This window comes from Pseudorca crassidens, chromosome X (assembly GCF_039906515.1).
Source record: "Pseudorca crassidens isolate mPseCra1 chromosome X, mPseCra1.hap1, whole genome shotgun sequence".
NCBI classification, from domain to species: domain Eukaryota; kingdom Metazoa; phylum Chordata; class Mammalia; order Artiodactyla; family Delphinidae; genus Pseudorca; species Pseudorca crassidens.
In genome coordinates, this window is record NC_090317.1 from 38,868,533 (window position 1) to 38,886,053 (window position 17,521).

Sequence of the window (17,521 nt, forward strand, 5' to 3'; positions counted from 1 at the left end):
GGGTGATAAAATGGGTGGCTAGGACCGCTGCCCCTGCCGGGGTGTCGGGGTCCAGCCGGGCATAGAGAGTTAAGGCCTCCGTAAGGCGATTGAGAAAGGTAGCTGGATTTTCGTTAGGTTCTTGGGTTCTCTCTTTTAGTTTTTCAAAATTGACTACCTTATGAGCGGCGGCCTGCATGCCAGCCAGGAGGCATTGGATCATGAGGTCGCGTTACGGTGGCCATCTTGGCAATCCTGATAAGTCCAGCCTGGATCGGTGCCAGGCACGGCAGTCGCTCCGACAGGCATGGAGTTGTCGGTAAGGTGAACCTGATCTGCATGGTTTCGGGCAGCAGTTTGAATTCTTTCCCTCTCGTCAGGGGTCAGAGTAGAAGATAGGATCACAAAGATATCGTGCCAGGTTAGATCGTAAGCTTGAGAGAGAGAGCGAAATTCTTTGATGTAGCGGGAAGAGTCGGCAGAAAAGGAGCCTAATCGCTTTTCTATTTGAGAGAGATCTTGGAGAGAAAAGGGAACATGAACTCTAACTAATCCTTGCGCTCCTGCTACCTCCCTCAGAGGGCAGAGGAGGTTTGAATCTTGGGAGTCGTGAGAGCGTGTATGTGCACGAATTGGCGAAGCAAGGGGCGTGGGAGGAGAAACCGTCGAGGGAGGCGGGGGACCGGTTGGAGGGGACGGAGAGGGTTCGGGAGGAGGAGGGACCGCCTCAGGGTAGGGTGGAGGTTGGAGAGGAGCTCTGGAGGGGGGAGAGGCGAGAGATTCGGATGGGTCGGCTAGTGGAGAGGGGTCATCGTCAAAGGAAATTAAGGGCTTGAATGTAGGAGATGTCTGTTTGGCAAGAAGGATCTGGGAAGTGGAACAATCGACGCAGAGGGAAGGGCGGGAGCGCAAATACCAGAAGGCCTGAACATAGGGGACCTCGGACCATTTGCCCGTCCTGCGGCAGTAATTATCTAGATCACGGAGGATGTTAAAATCGAAAGTCCCTTCAGGAGGCCATTTGGATTGATTGTCTAGAGGATATTGTGGCCAGGCCACAGTGGAATAGAAAATAAGCCGTCGGCGACGGAGATCTTGGGAGAAACCGAGGGCTGTAAAATTGGCTAGGAGACACCCCAGGGGCGTCTTAGGATCTGGTTTCGATTGTGAGGTTCCCATGACCCCCAGTCTGTCCCTGAGTGAATGGAGAGGGAGAGAGGCGTCCCTGGTCTCAGTCTCCAATTCACGGCAGGTCGGAGGGCGGTCAGGCGATTGGGACGTCTCCGCAATCACCCGAGGCCCGGCGGGTCGGAGAGCGGTCAGGCGATTGGGACGTCTCCACAGTTGCCCGAGGCCCGGAGAGAGGACGGAGGGATCCCTGACGCGGCCGTGATTAAGGACAGGGAGTCCGGTGGGCAGGGACTCTGAGGGTCGGAGGGAACAAGGGAGGGGGGCTTACCCCGTGTTCTGCCGGATCGTGTGGATGAGTAGAGGTTCCCTGGTTGTCTCCTGGGGGAGGGGAGGAGCGGCCCGCGCGGTAACCCGCGGGGCTTGGTACCCCTCCCGGGTTTCGGCACCAAATGTAAGGTCGGATCTTAACAAACGGCACCTTTCTCCAAAGAAGATATACAGAGTGCCAACAAACACATGAAAGAATGCTCAACATCACTAATCATTAGAGAAATGCAAATCAAAACTACAATGAGATATCATCTCACACCAGTCAGAATGGCCATCATCAAAAAATCTAGAAACAATAAATGCTGGAGAGGGTGTGGAGAAAAGGGAACCCTCTTACACTGTTGGTGGGAATGTAAATTGATACAGCCACTGTGGAGAACAGTATGGAGGTTCCTTAAAAAACTACAAATAGAACTACCATATGACCCAGCAATCCCACTACTGGGCATATACCCTGAGAAAACCATAATTCAAAAAGAGTCATGTACCAAAATGTTCATTGCAGCTCTATTTACAATAGCCCAGAGATGGAAACAACCTAAGTGTCCATCATCGGATGAATGGATAAAGAAGATGTGGCACATCTGGAATATTACTCAGCCATAAAAAGAAACGAAATTGAGCTATTTGTAATGAGCTGGATAGACCTAGAGTCTGTCGTACAGAGTGAAGTAAGTCAGAAAGAGAGAGCCAAATACCGTATGCTAACACATATATATGGAATTTAAGAAAAAAAAATGTCATGAAAAACCTAGGGGTGAAACAGGAATAAAGACACAGATGTACTGGAGAATGGACTTGAGGCTATGGGGAGGGCGAAGGGTAAACGGTGACAAAGCGAGAGAGAGGCATGGACATATATACACTACCAAATGTAAGGTAGATAGCTAGTGGGAAGCAGCCGCATAGCACAGGGAGATCAGCTCGGTGCTTTGTGACCACCTGGAGGGGTGGGATAGGGAGGGTGGGAGGGAGGGAGATGCAAGCTGGAAGAGATATGGGAACATATGTATATATATAACTGATTCATTTTGTTGTGAAGCTGAAACTAACATACCATTGTAAAGCAATTATACTCCAATAAAGATGTTAAAATGAAAAAAAAATTAAAAAAAAATAAAAGAAAGAAAAAAAAACAAACGGCACCACGAAACAGAGGAATGCTTCAAGTGAGCTTTATTAGGGAGCACTCCCGGGCGAGGTTCACTGGTCCGAGAGAAAGGGGGCCAGAGAAGTCGCTCCCGGGCGAGGGTTGGGCAAGATTTTATAGGGGAAGAAGGGAAAGGGGAGTGGTGAATCTGGGAGGGCGCAGGATATTCCTTATTTGGTGGTCTTTTCGGGTATCCTGGGGGACCGTTAGTCCTGCCCCTCGAAAGGTGGGAAGGCTGGGCTGGTTTCAAAGTCCCCAGGTCAGTTCCTGGAACTGGGTGGTCCGGAATGTCTCCAGGGCAGTTTCTGGAACTGGGTGGTCCGGAGAATTTCGTTCTGATGCAACCTGTGAATCTGATTGTGTTCCCCTGCCTCGGGCCAGTTGGCCTTACACTACCCACTTAACTTTTAACTACCTGTAGCAAAATAAATCAGGTGGTACCTTATCTGAATGAGAATTAAGCTGAAACAATTTGGTCGAAGCTTAAGCTATCAGAATATTTGGGTAATGACCTATTCCATTACTTATCTTCTGATCCACTGATGAATAAGCAGGAAAAAAAAAACTTTCTTTTGTTCCCTTATTGGAAATCTCTTGAACATAGGAGTCCATTTTCCTGCCCAAGTAAAATTTAGTGAACACAATTTTGTTATGATTCTGTATTTTATACAGTCTCAGGATTCATCACAAACATAAATATATGGTATATTATGGATGTACTAATAGAAAATTAAGGAGACTGGGATAAAAGCTGCACTGACCCAGAGTGGCCTTATAAGTAGGTGGAGTAGTTAGATGGTAACCCACATGGTTTGATTTGAGAGGGGCTGAGAAAGCTTCTTTCTTCAGGAATATCTCCCCTCTGGATTGTTCCAGTGCTTGAAATTCCACCATTTTTAGTATCGTTGGATTAAAGAATTATCTGTCTTCAAGAGTCCCCTCTTACGGACTTCCCTGGTGGTGCAGTGGTTAAGAATCCGCCTGCCGATGCAGGGCACACGGGTTCGATCCCTGGTCCGGGAAGATCCTACATGCCGTGGAGCAACTAAGCATGTGCACCACAACTACTGAGCCTGCACTCTAGAGCCCGCGAGCCACAACTACTGAGCCCACATGCCACAACTGCTGAAGCCCATGTGCCTAGAGCCCGTGCTCTGCAACAAGAGAAGCCACTGCTGTGAGAAGCCCGCACACCATAACGAAGAGTAGCCCCTGCACACTGCAACTTAGAGAAAGCCCGCGCACAGCAATGAAGACCCAATGCAGCCAAAAATAAAAAAAAAATTTTTTAAAGAGTCCCCTCTTAAAAGATAAATTCTCCTGAGAGAGCTAGTTTATTATCAACCTGAATGACATCACCGGATGATGAAAGATCATGTTCACTGGACAAGAACAGGTCACAGAACAGCTACCTTTTGAAAGGGTGGCAAGGGTAAAGATAGGTTGAGCAATGAATCCTGCCTGAGGGACTCAGATCCAAATGGGTCACTGAGCCAGTAGGTGCATGACAACCCTGGGTGTCTGGAAAATAATGCCAGAAGGCCAAGAAGGGAACTGAAAGGAGAGACCCAAAGATACCACTTCAGATTAACCTCACCTACTTCCCAACCTTGCCCAGCTAGGGTTTCTGCATTGGCAACATGTACCCTATATCCTTAAATCTGGACCATACCCTCCATTCCTGGCAAATTCATTATGTTGATTTCAACTCACCTTCCAGACTATCAAGATCATTTTGAGTATCCACGCACCCCAGGATGCATGATTTATTAAGTGTACCTTCTGTGTTTTTATCTAATTCACTAGTTCTTATTCTTGGATTCAGGGAGTCTGTAATTTATCTAAAACTGTACTTGACATTTTGTGTGTATAAGCATTTTTCTAAGGAGAGGGGTCTAGAGTTTTCAGTGTATTCTCAAAGTGATCCATGGCCTCAAAAAAGGTTAAAAACCGCTAATCCAACTATTTATCGGCATTTTGATCAGAACAGTGCTAATAAGAGCAGAGCTCTATAAGACCACCAAGAGTGCCTGCCTTCCTGTTCAGCACCAATTCAGCAGAAATTTGGGGGCGGTGTTGACTATTATATATTTTTAGTCTCTTGCGATTTACCTCTGTCATAAGAGTAGAAGGGAAGGTGAATTCCAGCTACTTTGGCATTCTGGTAATTGAAATTTTTAAGCTGTAAATGTTAGATCATTCTTAAGACCTTCATCATTTTGCTTCCTGAACCCATCAGATACCGTATGTCATAATATTGTATTTGGTCTGAATGGAATTACAGATGCTTCAAAAATCCCTGCGATTGGCTGAAAATTAACACATCAAGGAAAATGCATAAGTAAAAACTTGCTATCTCTTCTCTCCATGACTCTGGACAAGCATAATATTAATTTTAATTTCAATCTACCCTAAAACCTTCTAAGACTCTACCTCAATTAGTGTATAGGTATGATCTATATACAAATGGTTTCACAGTTTCCTCTACATGAAAATCTGAATGTGATAAGTTAGAGATTCATTTTTTTAAAAGACTTCACTTAGGGGCTTCCCTGGTGGCACAGTGGTTAAGAATCCGCCTGCCAATGCAAGGGACACGGGTTCGAGCCCTGGCCTGGGAAGGTCTCACATGCCGCGGAGCAACTAAGCCCATGCGCCACAACTACTGAGCCTGAGCTCTAGAGCCCGCAAGCCACAACTACTGAGCCCACGTGCCACAACTACTGAAACCTGTGTGCCTAGAGCCCGTGCTCCACAACAAGAGAAGCCACAACAATGAGAAGCCCGCACACCGCAACGAAGAGTAGCCCCGGCTCACCGCAACTAGAGAAAGCCCGCGCACAGCAAGAGACCCAACACAGCCAAAAATAAAATATAAAATAAAATAAATAAAAATTTTTTTAAAAAAAGACTTCACTTAGAAGGAAGTCAGACACAATAAAGTGCATACTGTATGGTCCTATTTATATGAAGGTCAAGAAAAGGCAAAGCTAATCTCTAAGGATGGAAAACAAATCAGTGGTTGCCTGGGTCCAGGGTGATGGTGGGATTGCACAAAGGGACACAGGAAACACTTTGGGATGATGGAAATGCTCCATGTAGATTACCACGGTGATTTCATGGGTGTATACATCTGTCAAAACTCATCAAATTTTACACTTGAAATAGGTGCAGTTTATTGTACATAATGTATATATCAATAAAATTATTTATAAAAGATTTACCTTAGGATCATTAAAATAAGATTTTTATTGAGTATTACTTATTGAACCTTAAAATAAGATTTAAAATCTGATTGATTACACAGATGAAAAAGTCTACCGGTAAATTTCTTCAAAGTCAGATGTGGGTAAAAAATGATCAATAGAAAAGCTTTTTAACAGGTGAAGAGGTGATGTCAATGCATTTTAGTTAATATTAAGCATGTATACAAGATTGATATCTCTTTATTAATGTGAAATATCCCAACAGTAAAATAGATTAATTAGTTCCGATTATCCAAAATAGATCTTAAGTGTTCATTTAGAACAGTTTCCTACTCTGGCCCTTCCAAAGTAGATAGCATCAGACAGTGTGACAACATAATAGCTCATGCAAAGCTAAATTGTACATCACCTGTAGTATCAATATTTTGTATTCATTGAAGGAAAAGTGTATTTGGAATTGTTTGCCTGTACGTTATTTTGCATTTAAAAATTGGGTTATTTTAAAATTTTGCTGTGCTCAGATATTGGATAGCTGGTGGTTCTTTGGGAAATCTAATATGATAAATGAAGCATTAATTTTAAGACCTAGTGTTAAATGCTATGTACCAATTAATATGTACCCTTTATTTCCCTCTGGAATTTTAAGGAATTTTTTTCCAATCTATGAGATAATGCTGGTGAATTCTTTTCTTAGTGGTCAATGTGAAAATGAATAGGGAAGCTCTGTCAACAACAAATCCTAGAAATAATATTGAATCCAGTTAATGCCACCTTGTCATGTGTGCATGTGGAATCTCAAAGAGTAGCTAAAAATAGAGAAGTCAGATTGTCTGAAATAAGACACACATGTTGTAAAACACCTTCAACTGAGTTCAAAATCATTTGTCATTTAATTAGTTGCGTTTACATGTTAGTCAAATTGTAAGTACTCTATACTGGTAATGCAGGAACCCTTGCATTTATTTAGTAGTTATCTTGACCTGTCTGCTTTGGATTGATGGTAGGAGCACCTTGTTAGAAGAGGATTGGTCAGAATGGAGGGAGGTTGTGGGTTAGTTAGGTCAACTGAATTCCAAACGCCAGTAATGGGTTCCTTAGCGATGAACACTACTCAGGCCACGGGCCTATGTCTTAATCACCCCCTCTCCCTTATCACAGAAGGGCTCAACTACAATCGAGGGCTCCGGTTCCTGCTGTGGCTCCAGCTTGATCTCAAGCTCAGGCGCTGGGGCAAGCTCAGGCCCTGAGACCAGCTCCAGGGCAGGCTGCAAGGCAGGCTCAGGCTTGGGGAGAGGCTTGTCATCTGGCCCCAGGGTGGTATTAGGCTCAGCCTCATGGATGGAAGATGGCAGAGTTGCTTCTATTTGGATGATATCTTCATCTGGTATTGTCTCACACTCTGCACTTTGGTTTACATTTGTCATTGGTCTGCAGGAAGAAGGCCCAGGGAAGAACAAGTTAGGGTTTGACATCTCACATGGAGCCATAGGCTCTGTAGCCTCCGTGACCATAGGTCCCAATCTGTTCAGGACCTCTGTGATTTCTGATAGTCTGACTCACTGTCAGACCACGGGTCTCCATTTGGAGTGCAGAAAGGTTAGGTCTCAACAATATAATGAGAGTTCAAGAAAGACAAACCAGTGTTTAAGAGGTGAGAAAACTTATGAGGTTGAAAGGGTCTAAAGTTCTAATAAGGTCTTTGGCCAAATTCATGGCTCTGGTGCATATCTAGCACCCACTCCATCTAGCACAATGCTTGGCACTTGGTTGTGGAAGCACAGAAATGGATAAGAAATAACATTTGATAAGAAATAACAAAGTGGTCAAGAGCCTGGGCCCTCAGCACTTTTGCTTCCATGGGCCCCTTGTTCCATAAAATAAACATTAAAAGTTACATTTTATCACTCTTGGTAGAAGGACAAGTATATTAATATATTAAAACATTTTCTTAACCCTAAAAGGATTGTCGTGGCAGTTAAATGAGTTGATACACATAAAATGCTTAGCACAGAGTCTGGTACACAGCGCTCAGTACATGATAGCCATCACCATTCTTTTATAAAAGCAGTGAGGGTGAGCAGAAAGATGCCTCTATATCTTATGCTAAAAGGAGTGCTTAGGAAGAGCTGACTGAAAGAGACAGGCCTGAGAAATGTCTATTCAAGTAAAGGCAACAAAGTAAGGTCTTACTGGAGTTCTGTGGTGGGTTTAGAATTTCTCTTCCTTTTCTTCCCCTTCTCTTTTGCCTTGTTCCTCGCGAAGCACACCACAGAGAAGATAATGGCAGCACCTATTAGGGTACCCACCACGGCCCCGACAATGATTCCGACTTCTGGATCTGGAGGACACAAGCAGCTGGTTAGTAAAGTGGAGCATAGTGTCTGCCTCATCCACGTGCATTCGTGACCGGTGGGGAATATCCAGGGCATTCATATAGTGGGAAGGTGCCTTGTATAGGCTGAGAGCATGGAAACCCTTAGAACTCTTTCAGCTGGACTCATAGTGGGAGAAGAAAGGTGACTGGCTTGACTATGTAGCCTTCCCATTCACATTTACACACATAAAGAGAAAAGAATATGCCAACTTGGGGGAGGTGGGGTCGCTTTAGAAATGCGGTTTCAGACTTCCCTGGCGGTCCAGTGGTTAGGACTCTGCGCTTCCACCGCCGGGGGTGTGGGTTCGATCCCTGGTCGGGGAACTAAGATCCTGTGGCACGGCCCCCCCGAACTAAAAAATGCGGTTTGGAGAAGTAAGTCTTCACCGTGCATTTGCTTGGGCAGTGAGAGAGACGCGATGGAGCTGCAATCCGGTCACCAGAGAAATGACGTCTGTTACAGGCAGGGACATTTCACCAGGCTTTCCCAAAGCATGCGTGAAGTAGTTCCCTAAAAACCTTCTCTTCCATAGATTCCATGCTCACCAAAGAGCCTCATGCATTCTGGCCACTGGGAAGGGATATGCCCATTTCCATAAACAAGCATCTGGTTTATTAGATCAGTCTATGGAAAAACTTAATGAGTGTGAAATGATCCAGCTGAGCGCCAGACCTTCAAGCACTGAGGTATTGTCCCCAAGAGACCATGTCTGGATTCCAGGTGGGCCCATCCCCATCGGCCTCCCTTCAAGCAAGGATGAATATCTTATACTCTGAGATGAAAGGCTAGTTGAGTTGCCTGATCATTCTTTTAACTTTCTATGATTAAAGGAATACATGTGCATCATTTAGAAAGTCAAACAGTTCTACTAGGCTTCTAACAACAACAAAAAAAATCAGCAGTTCCTTTCTCCACTCCTTCCCATCTCTAAGTCCCATTCACAAGAGGAATTTGCCCCCATGTTTCTATTACACTTGTTCTAATATGTTCTGCCTTTTCCAAATTTTGTCATTTTCTATTGGCTTCCTACTCTGGAGGTTGAAGATTTAACTCTTACACCACTCCCCTCACATCCCGCCATATTCTCCTAATATAACATAAGATATCGTTAAATCAATGTTTGCAGTATTATGACCATGTAAATATTGTTCACAGCTGCAGAACATAGTATGACTCTTTCTTGTACAACATTTTAAAAATTTCCCCAAGGTTAATAATTGCCTCATTTGGGGATTTATGGGTTTTTTAATGTATTATTACTAATCCCCAAAATTTCTAGCAAAAGTCTTTTCGGTAGTTCAAACACATCAGCTAATCTATCAGTTTCTTATGTTGTTGTTGTTTCCTCCCTTGGAGACATCCCTTCTGGAGTCCTCCACCTTCCTCCCTGAGCGTCGACTGGTTGCCCTCCTAAGCCTGCTGCTCTGCTGTCATCCTTCAACCTCCTTTTACCCTCATCCTAATTTTAAAGAAACAGGCTTTGCAAGCTCCATCTCAAATAGCACTTCATTGGTAAAGCTGGCCCTGGTTCTATAATCATAATTAGTTGTTTTTTCTTTGGCATCCTATAGACCCTGTGCAGACCTCTGTTATAACATTTAACAAATTTTAGTGTTTGTGCCTCTAGCTAATCTGTGAGCTCCTTGAGTGTAAGACATATATCTTATTAATGTCTGAATCTCCATCGCCTAGGACATTCCCTGACATACAGTAGATAGTCAATGAAGGTTTGAGGAAGGGAGGGATGGAGGGAAGGAGGGAGGCAGGAAGTCAAGAAGGCAGGAAGGCAGGAAGGAAGCCAAATGCTAGACATCATTGAAAAGAGGATTCAAAAGGAAGCAAGGCTCAAGTACAAATCTGAGGAGTCTCTATATCTGCAATATGACTGTACCTCTAGAAAGGCAAAAAGAGATTGGGGAAGATATGGAGAAAAACAGCAGAAATGATCAAGGGAGCAGGGACAGAATGGGACCACAAAAAAGGACACACAAAAAGATGACATTTCCAGCCATAAAAAGAAACGAAATTGAATCATTTGTAGTGAGGTGGATGGACCTAGAGTCTGTCATACAGAGTGAAGTAAGTCAGAAAGAGAACAACAAATACCATATGCTAACACATATATATGGAATCTAAAAAAAAAAAAAAAACAGGTTCTGAAGAACCTAGGGGCAGGACAGGAATAAAGACGCAGACGTAGAGAATGGACCTGAGGATATGGGGAGGGGGAAGGGTAAGCTGGGACAAACTGAGAGAGTGGCATGGACATATATACACTACCAAACGTAAAATAGATAGCTAGTGGGAAGCAGCCGCATAGCACAGGGAGATCAGCTCGGTGCTTTGTGACCACCTAGAGGGGTGGGATAGGGAGGGTGGGATAGGGAGGGTGGGAGGGAGGGAGACGCAAGAGATATGGGGGCATATGTATATGTATAGCTGATTCACTTTGTTATACAGCAGAAACTAACACAACATTGTAAAGCAGTTATACTCCAATAAAGATGTTTAAAAAATGGCTGAAAGTGATACGAAAATGAAGGAGCAAACTGGAGTTGGAAAATGTCTGATTCCGGACAAATAAAAGGAAGAAAGCCCAGCTTCATAGGAGAATAATAATCCAATGGAACTGGGCCCCCTGGATATGGTATATATTAAAATCACAGATTCAAAGGAAGTTTGAAAAAATGAATAAATGACAGGATCTGAAATGTAATGAAATGATCCTTGAGAGGTGTAGCAAGATATCCCTTGTGAGAACTTGCCCCCTAACTGGCCCAATTTGACAATCTCAGGCCCTCAAGTCTATGCTTAGTAACTAGGCACGTTTGAACTGCAAGGTTGAGGTTTAGAGGCATTGTGACTCTGCCAGTTACAAACTGAATGACCCTGAGCAAGTCACTTACCTCCCTGAGCTTTAGTTTCCTTTTCAGTAAAGTGAAGCTTAACAGTATATTCTGCCTCCTAGACGGAGTGATTGTAGGACTGAGCGGGATAATGCTCACAGCACGCGGCCAAGCGTCCGGCACATAGTTTGTGCTCCGCAATATTAGCTGCTCTGAATGTAGGTGCAAGTGTCGTTATTACTATTATTATTAGAGGCAGATTTCAGCAAATTAGTTAATAACTGGAAAGTTTGTGAGCTCCATGTTTGACGCAGATTGCTGTAGCTTCACCTGGATCTACCAACAGCATCACAAAGAAAATTCAGCCTCGTACTATGAATGAGGCTGTTGTTTTACTTTCTGGAGATTTCGTGAGGGTTAAGCAAATTAATTTTTGTAAACAATTTGAAGCAGCATGTGGCATATATTAAGTATTATGTAAGCATTAGATATTAGGATGGTCATCCACCATGTCAACCTATAAATAAAGCACCAAAGTCTCCAGTCAGGAAGGACTAACCAGGGATTCTAATTAATTTACTTGATTGGCAGGCCCAGCATACTTGACTTAAGGAGAAACTGTTAAAGTTATATGATCAACTCACGTGATGAAGTTAGGTCAATTTCACAGGAACTATTGCCAAGGTTGTTGATAGCGGTGCACTGGTAATAACCTTGTACAAAATTGGTCAGATTTCCAATAAACAAAATCCCGGTGGCTGGGTCTGTCAAAACCAGGAAATAGCATTTTGAAATCTCTTATGTGGGTAGAGATCATGTGAATGTAGCAGATCATTCAATGCCCACCCACTTCCTCACATTGGCCTCTCTTTCTTGAGATGTCCAGGGTCCAACTAGACCCCTGGAGACTCCCATCTGGGACGATGCCTATTTTCTCCATACCCACCACCTGCGAGCCAAAAATGGTCTTGGTTTCTAGAAGTTGGGGAGAAGACCGGAGGACAGCCATCTTGATGAGAGATTGACATTCTTTGTACATTCTCCTCCCAGAAAACTCGAAGACTGTGCTCTAAGGACAACATCCAGTCACACACACATGCTGTCGACCAAGCCCACACACCAGGCCTTGCCAGGGGCAGCAGAGGGCGATACTCACTGAAGGTTTCTTTCACTGGGACGATGTCTCTTCCTTCAAGTTTATACCAGTAGTACACCGGGGAAGGTGTTCCAAGCACAGAAAGGCAAGTAAGAGATACAGGATGGCCAGTTTCTGGTATACCTTGGATGCTGCAAAAGGGCTTAGAAGGTTTGACTGTAAGGCAATGACAAAGAGTAAAAAATCCTGCATGACGAATGGCAGTCTGTACCAATTTTGGTCACTTCCTCACTTTCCTTTTGTAGAGTATGTATACTTATTTGTTTTTAATCTTTAAAAACTTATTTTGACAGTTTTCTAGCTGTACCACCAGGTGGGAGTAGAGCACTTCAGGTACAAAGACCTTCTGTCACTGGGCCATTAATATTCTAATAGCATCCATTCTATCTGCCTGCTCCCCAGATTCATAACCATGAATTTCTGCATTGTGCCTTAAAATATGCCTTTATTACAAAACAACTAGGAACATAGTTTATACTTTGGAAGCACAGTCTTAAAGGAAAACAGAACCCTTAAATACTTTGAGATAACTGGTTACTTATTCTTTTTAAAACATTGTTTTATTAATGCCATATTTTTCCTTTGTGAGTCATTTTTTGGCATTTATTCTTCTGGGGGTGACACAAAATAGAGGGTTTGAATTTGCCCGTGTCCCTCATCGGGAGGGGAGACCCGTTGCGGGGGAGGGGTGTGCTACAGGGCACTGAAATCTTGATTCATCCTTCATGCCACAAGCACTTACTTGAGTGCCTTCTGTGTGCCCAGCACTGGACTAGGCACCAGAGATTCAAAAGTGACTCTTGAAACAGTTCTGAAGTAGGGTGGGGGAGTGGTAAGAGATTAGGCTAGAGAGCAGTGAGGCCATAGATTAGGGGGCTTCGTGTTTCATGTATTTTATACCGAGAGCAGCAGGACCACAGAAGGAATTTAAGCAGTGGAGGGATGATGATCATTCTAACGTTTTAGATGAATTGCTCTGACTCCAGGGCTTCCTGAGCCAAGAGACAGGAGGAGACAGATTCAAGCCGTATTAAGAAGTCGAGAGGGCTTGAGGACCAGCTGGATCTGTGGCATGAGGAAGAGGGTGGGCTCAGTGATTAATCCCAGGTTCCTGATTTGACAGCTGGGTACATGATCTTGCCATCCCCTGAGATAAATACAGGGTTAGGGTTAGGGTGAGGGTGAGGGTGAGGGTTAGGGTGAGTAGCAGGTTTTCGGGGAAGTAGTGAGGAGGAGGAAGGGGCGATGATGAGGTCCGTTTGGGATATACTGAGTTTCATCTGCGTATGGGGAACTCCTGTGGGAAGCTGAGAATCTGATTCTCCTCACTTATCTTACTGCTCACAGCTTATTCTATCCTCAGTCTGACTTATAGACAAGGATCTGAATCGATACTTTCCAATTCACCTTCCTTAATTTGGATATAAAACACTCCAAAGGCATAGATTCTCTGCCTTCGGCTAGTTAGACCCTAAATGCTCCAGGATGCCCAGCTCTCTGGCTCTTACTTGGGAGGCAGCAGTTAAGAGCACAGCTCTGGATCCACACCGAACACTGCTCCACAACTTTACCCTAGACGTATTTAGGCAAGTAACCTAACATAGCCAAACCTCAGTTGATTCATCTGTAAAATGTGAACAAGAGATTACCTGGCCTCCAGCTAATCCAAATATATTGTATTTATATAAATAAAATAATGTACATAGTATCATACATGTGGAATTGCTGTTGGCCACAGGCAGGAATGAACTCCTGCTGCCACATTTCCGACCTTGCCACTGATAATCTTCCAATCTCAGACTCTAACCCACTGTACATGTGAGCAGGAAAACAGATGGATATAGCTATAGTTCTTTGAAAATTTCACAATCCCTTCTTGTCTTTTAACAGAAGTGTACTGATTTGTGATATTCTGTTATAGTTTCAGATGTACAGCATAGCAATTCAGTATTTTTGCAGATTATGCTCCATTATAGGTTATGATAATGGGTATAATTCCCTGTGCTATACAGTATGTCCTTGTTGCTTATCTATTATATATATAATAGTTTGTATCTGTTAATCCCACACCCCTAATCTGTCCCTCCCCCTTCCCTCTTCCCTCTGATAGCCACTAGTTTGTTTTCTATGTCTGTGAGTCTGTTCTGCATATACATTCATTTGTATTATTTTTTAGATTCCACATATAAATGATATCCAGTATTTGTCTTTCTCTGTTGGACTTATTTCACTAAGCATAATATTCTCTAGGTCTTTCCATTCTGCTGCAACCAGCAGTATTCCATTCTTTTTTATGGCTTAGTAATATTCCATTGTGTATATGTACCATACCTTCTAAAGCCAATTGTCTGTTGTGCCATCCCTTCTTTTAAACAGGTGTCTTTTAATTAAAAGAAGTATTTTTCTGTTTAGCTCTTTATTCTTTCTTTTTTTAAATAAATTTATTTATTTATTTTTGGCTGTGTGGGGTTTTCATTGCTGCGCGCAGGCTTTCTCTAGTTGCAGCAAGCAGGGGCTACTCTGCATCGCGATGCATGGGCTTTTCACTGTGGTGGCTTCTCTTGTTGCGGAGCACGGGCTCTAGGCACATGGGCTTCAGTAGTTGTGGCTCATGGGCTCTAGAGCACAGGCCCAGTAGTTGTGGCGCATGGGCTTAGTTGCTCCGCAGCATGTGGGATCTTCCTGGACCAGGGATCGAACCCATGTCCCCTGCATTGGCAGGCGGATTCTTAACCACTGCGCCACCAGGGAAGTCCCTCTTTATTCTTTCTTACTGTTGATTTCCTCAGATGGAGATAACTCCTTGGATTTGCCTACCCTAAATAAACTAGGCTATTTAACCAGAAATCCAGTGCACCTATCACTAGATTTAGATATTGCCTTTTTTAAAAACATGGTGATTTTATTCCACTATAAGTGGAATAGAATAATCTGAATCGAAAATTAAATGGGGGTGCTTCATCACGAAGCCAGACCCCAGGACTTGAACTAATTATGGACAAAACCCTGGAATTACTTGCATTCATTTCTTGAGCCCAGAATCAAACCCAGATAGGCATTTTTTTATTTTGCTGAACACATTTTTCTTTATTTTTTATTAACCAAACACTTAGTAAATCACTTTGAACCACATCCCAAACCCATATATTTTCTAAGGCTACTGATTCAGTATTGAATTGACATTTCATCCAGTTAAAGTCCCCGACAGAACTTGGATGTTTTACTGGCAAAGCCACTGATCTACCATTTAGCTTTATTGCTTTCTACAGAATTGGGATGGGAAGAAGAGGCTCACCTCAGAAAATTAATGAAAGTGCTTCACTGTGTTCTCAAACCTTCTCTAAATTCATCATTTTCTTTTTACGTGCCAAATTGCAGAAGGAAGATGATGCTCCTTCCAAGTGCATACAAAATAATTATTCAAACTTCTGCTGGGTATTTTTCAGAGATTCATTCTCTAAGGCTATCATACCTAATGGAAGTCTCTCAATTGAATGGTCGTCCAAACCACCTGGGCCTTTGTGCATTGCTCTTTCCTTCACCTAAATCGTGCCCTGCCACCTCAGCCCCTCTTCTGCCTGACACGCTCTTGCATATCCTTCAACATTCAAGGCAGAAGTCACTTTCTCCAGGAAGCCTTCTCCAGTTCCCCCTGCACGGCTTTATGCCCTTTCCCCTGTGATCTCCCAGCTCTCCTCTCCTCCCTCCACTGTAAGCTTATGTTATATATCTGCCTCCCCCACTAGACTTTGAAGTTTAGGAGGGCTGGGAGCTGAACTTTGACATCTTTCCATCTCCATTGCCTACCATGGTAACTGAACATGTGTTCAGGGTTTGCCGAATGAATTTATGCATAAATGAGTGAATACATGGGATCTATGTCTACCACTGGGTTATGAAAAGTCTCCGAAAGATGCATTGCTAGGAAGAGCAATATTTAAGGAAATATCAATACCTTTCTCCTCAGTTGGTCTCCCTTACACACTTGCCGCTACCATGCCCCACCCCTCAGTCAGGGCAAGCAGAACAGGCACTCATGTGCAATAGAACTTGAGAACTGCAAGCAGCCTCTGCAATTTTTAGAGGAAATATCAGTCTCAAAATTTCCAGAAAGCATAAATTTGTGGAATGCCTTTGTTCTTAGCCTAATTAATAAAAATAGGATTTTGAGAGTTCCCAAACAAAGAAATCCACAGAGCCTTCTGTCTCTTATCTTGCCTGGATACTGGATGCTTAAGGAAAAGTCATGGCACAGTCATTGCAAGAAAAACTGACCCAAAGACGCATGGGAAAAAACAACTTAGAGAGGAAATGACCCTCAACTTCTTATGGAAGTTGATTGGGGACTCTCTGAACTTTAAGAATATTAACCACCCTAACTTTACCTCAGGGCTATTTCCAAGTTCAGAGAAAAAGAGGCTTGGCTTCTTTAGGTTGTTTCTGGTCAGGACAACCCAGAGCCAGGGAGTAAGAGAAAAACATTAGAGGACTAATCCCTCAAATTCTATGAACACTGAATCTCCAGCATATCATTTGATTCTCATAACGATAATATGACAGGGCAGGAATTTCAACCCCATTTCAAAATGGCCAGAGAAAGGTGGACTGACTTGTCTGAGGCCACTGAGTAGCAGAGTAAGAGCTAGAACCTAGGTCTTCTGACTCCCAGCCTGATGTGCTAGCATCTATTCCACACTGGAACATCAACTCTCCCAGGAAAGGGCTTGTGTATACTTCTCTTGTCATCTCCTTTACCCCAAAGCCTAGCACAGGGTACAGCAAAATAAAAACATGATAGAGTCATCCCGTTCCTAGAAATCAGCTCTTGATTACCTTTTCTTCTTTTCCAGGTGGGTAGATGCAGTGGCAAACCTCACAGTAAATAGCTGGTTCTTTTTAGGCATCACCTGGGCAGCAAGCTCAGACAGTTCTGGGCAGTCCTCCTGGGGTGTGCACCTTGTTACCAATTGCAGCTTTTCAAAGCTACTCAATTATCAAGTCACTGGTTTGATCTAGTTCCTCCTTTCCCGCGATGGATATACACAGCTCAAGAGCAGCAACGGCTAGATAAGCTCCATTTGGGTTACTTAGAAGTGGGAGAGCCCTTAGCTCACTGGTTAGTTGGTGAAGGTTGACAGCCCTTTCATCCCTCCCTTCAGTACATCTGAAGGCCTGCAGACAGGACCCGCTAGGCATACAGACAGGGGCAAAACTCCCATTGTCCTCTCAGACAGAGACTGGAAGGATCCCTAAGAATCACCAAAATTGTGAACTTCCCCAGGAGCAGAAACCACGCCTCCATCCTGGCTCCTGGCACAAAGCAGGCACTCAATAAATGCTGCATAAAT

General features: G+C 43.6%; 1 protein-coding gene across 1 annotated transcript in view; it reads right to left on the bottom strand.

Moving 5' to 3' along the window:
* Positions 1 to 6,597: 6,597 nt before the first annotated feature.
* VSIG1 (V-set and immunoglobulin domain containing 1) overlaps positions 6,598 to 17,521 on the bottom strand; it is a 34,827-nt gene continuing 23,903 nt past the window's right edge. The window contains 4 exon segments of the mRNA XM_067722693.1: positions 6,598 to 7,224; positions 7,987 to 8,134; positions 11,662 to 11,781; positions 12,174 to 12,329. Of these exon segments, the coding sequence (XP_067578794.1) occupies positions 6,921 to 7,224; positions 7,987 to 8,134; positions 11,662 to 11,781; positions 12,174 to 12,329 (728 nt within the window). The 3' untranslated portion in view covers positions 6,598 to 6,920.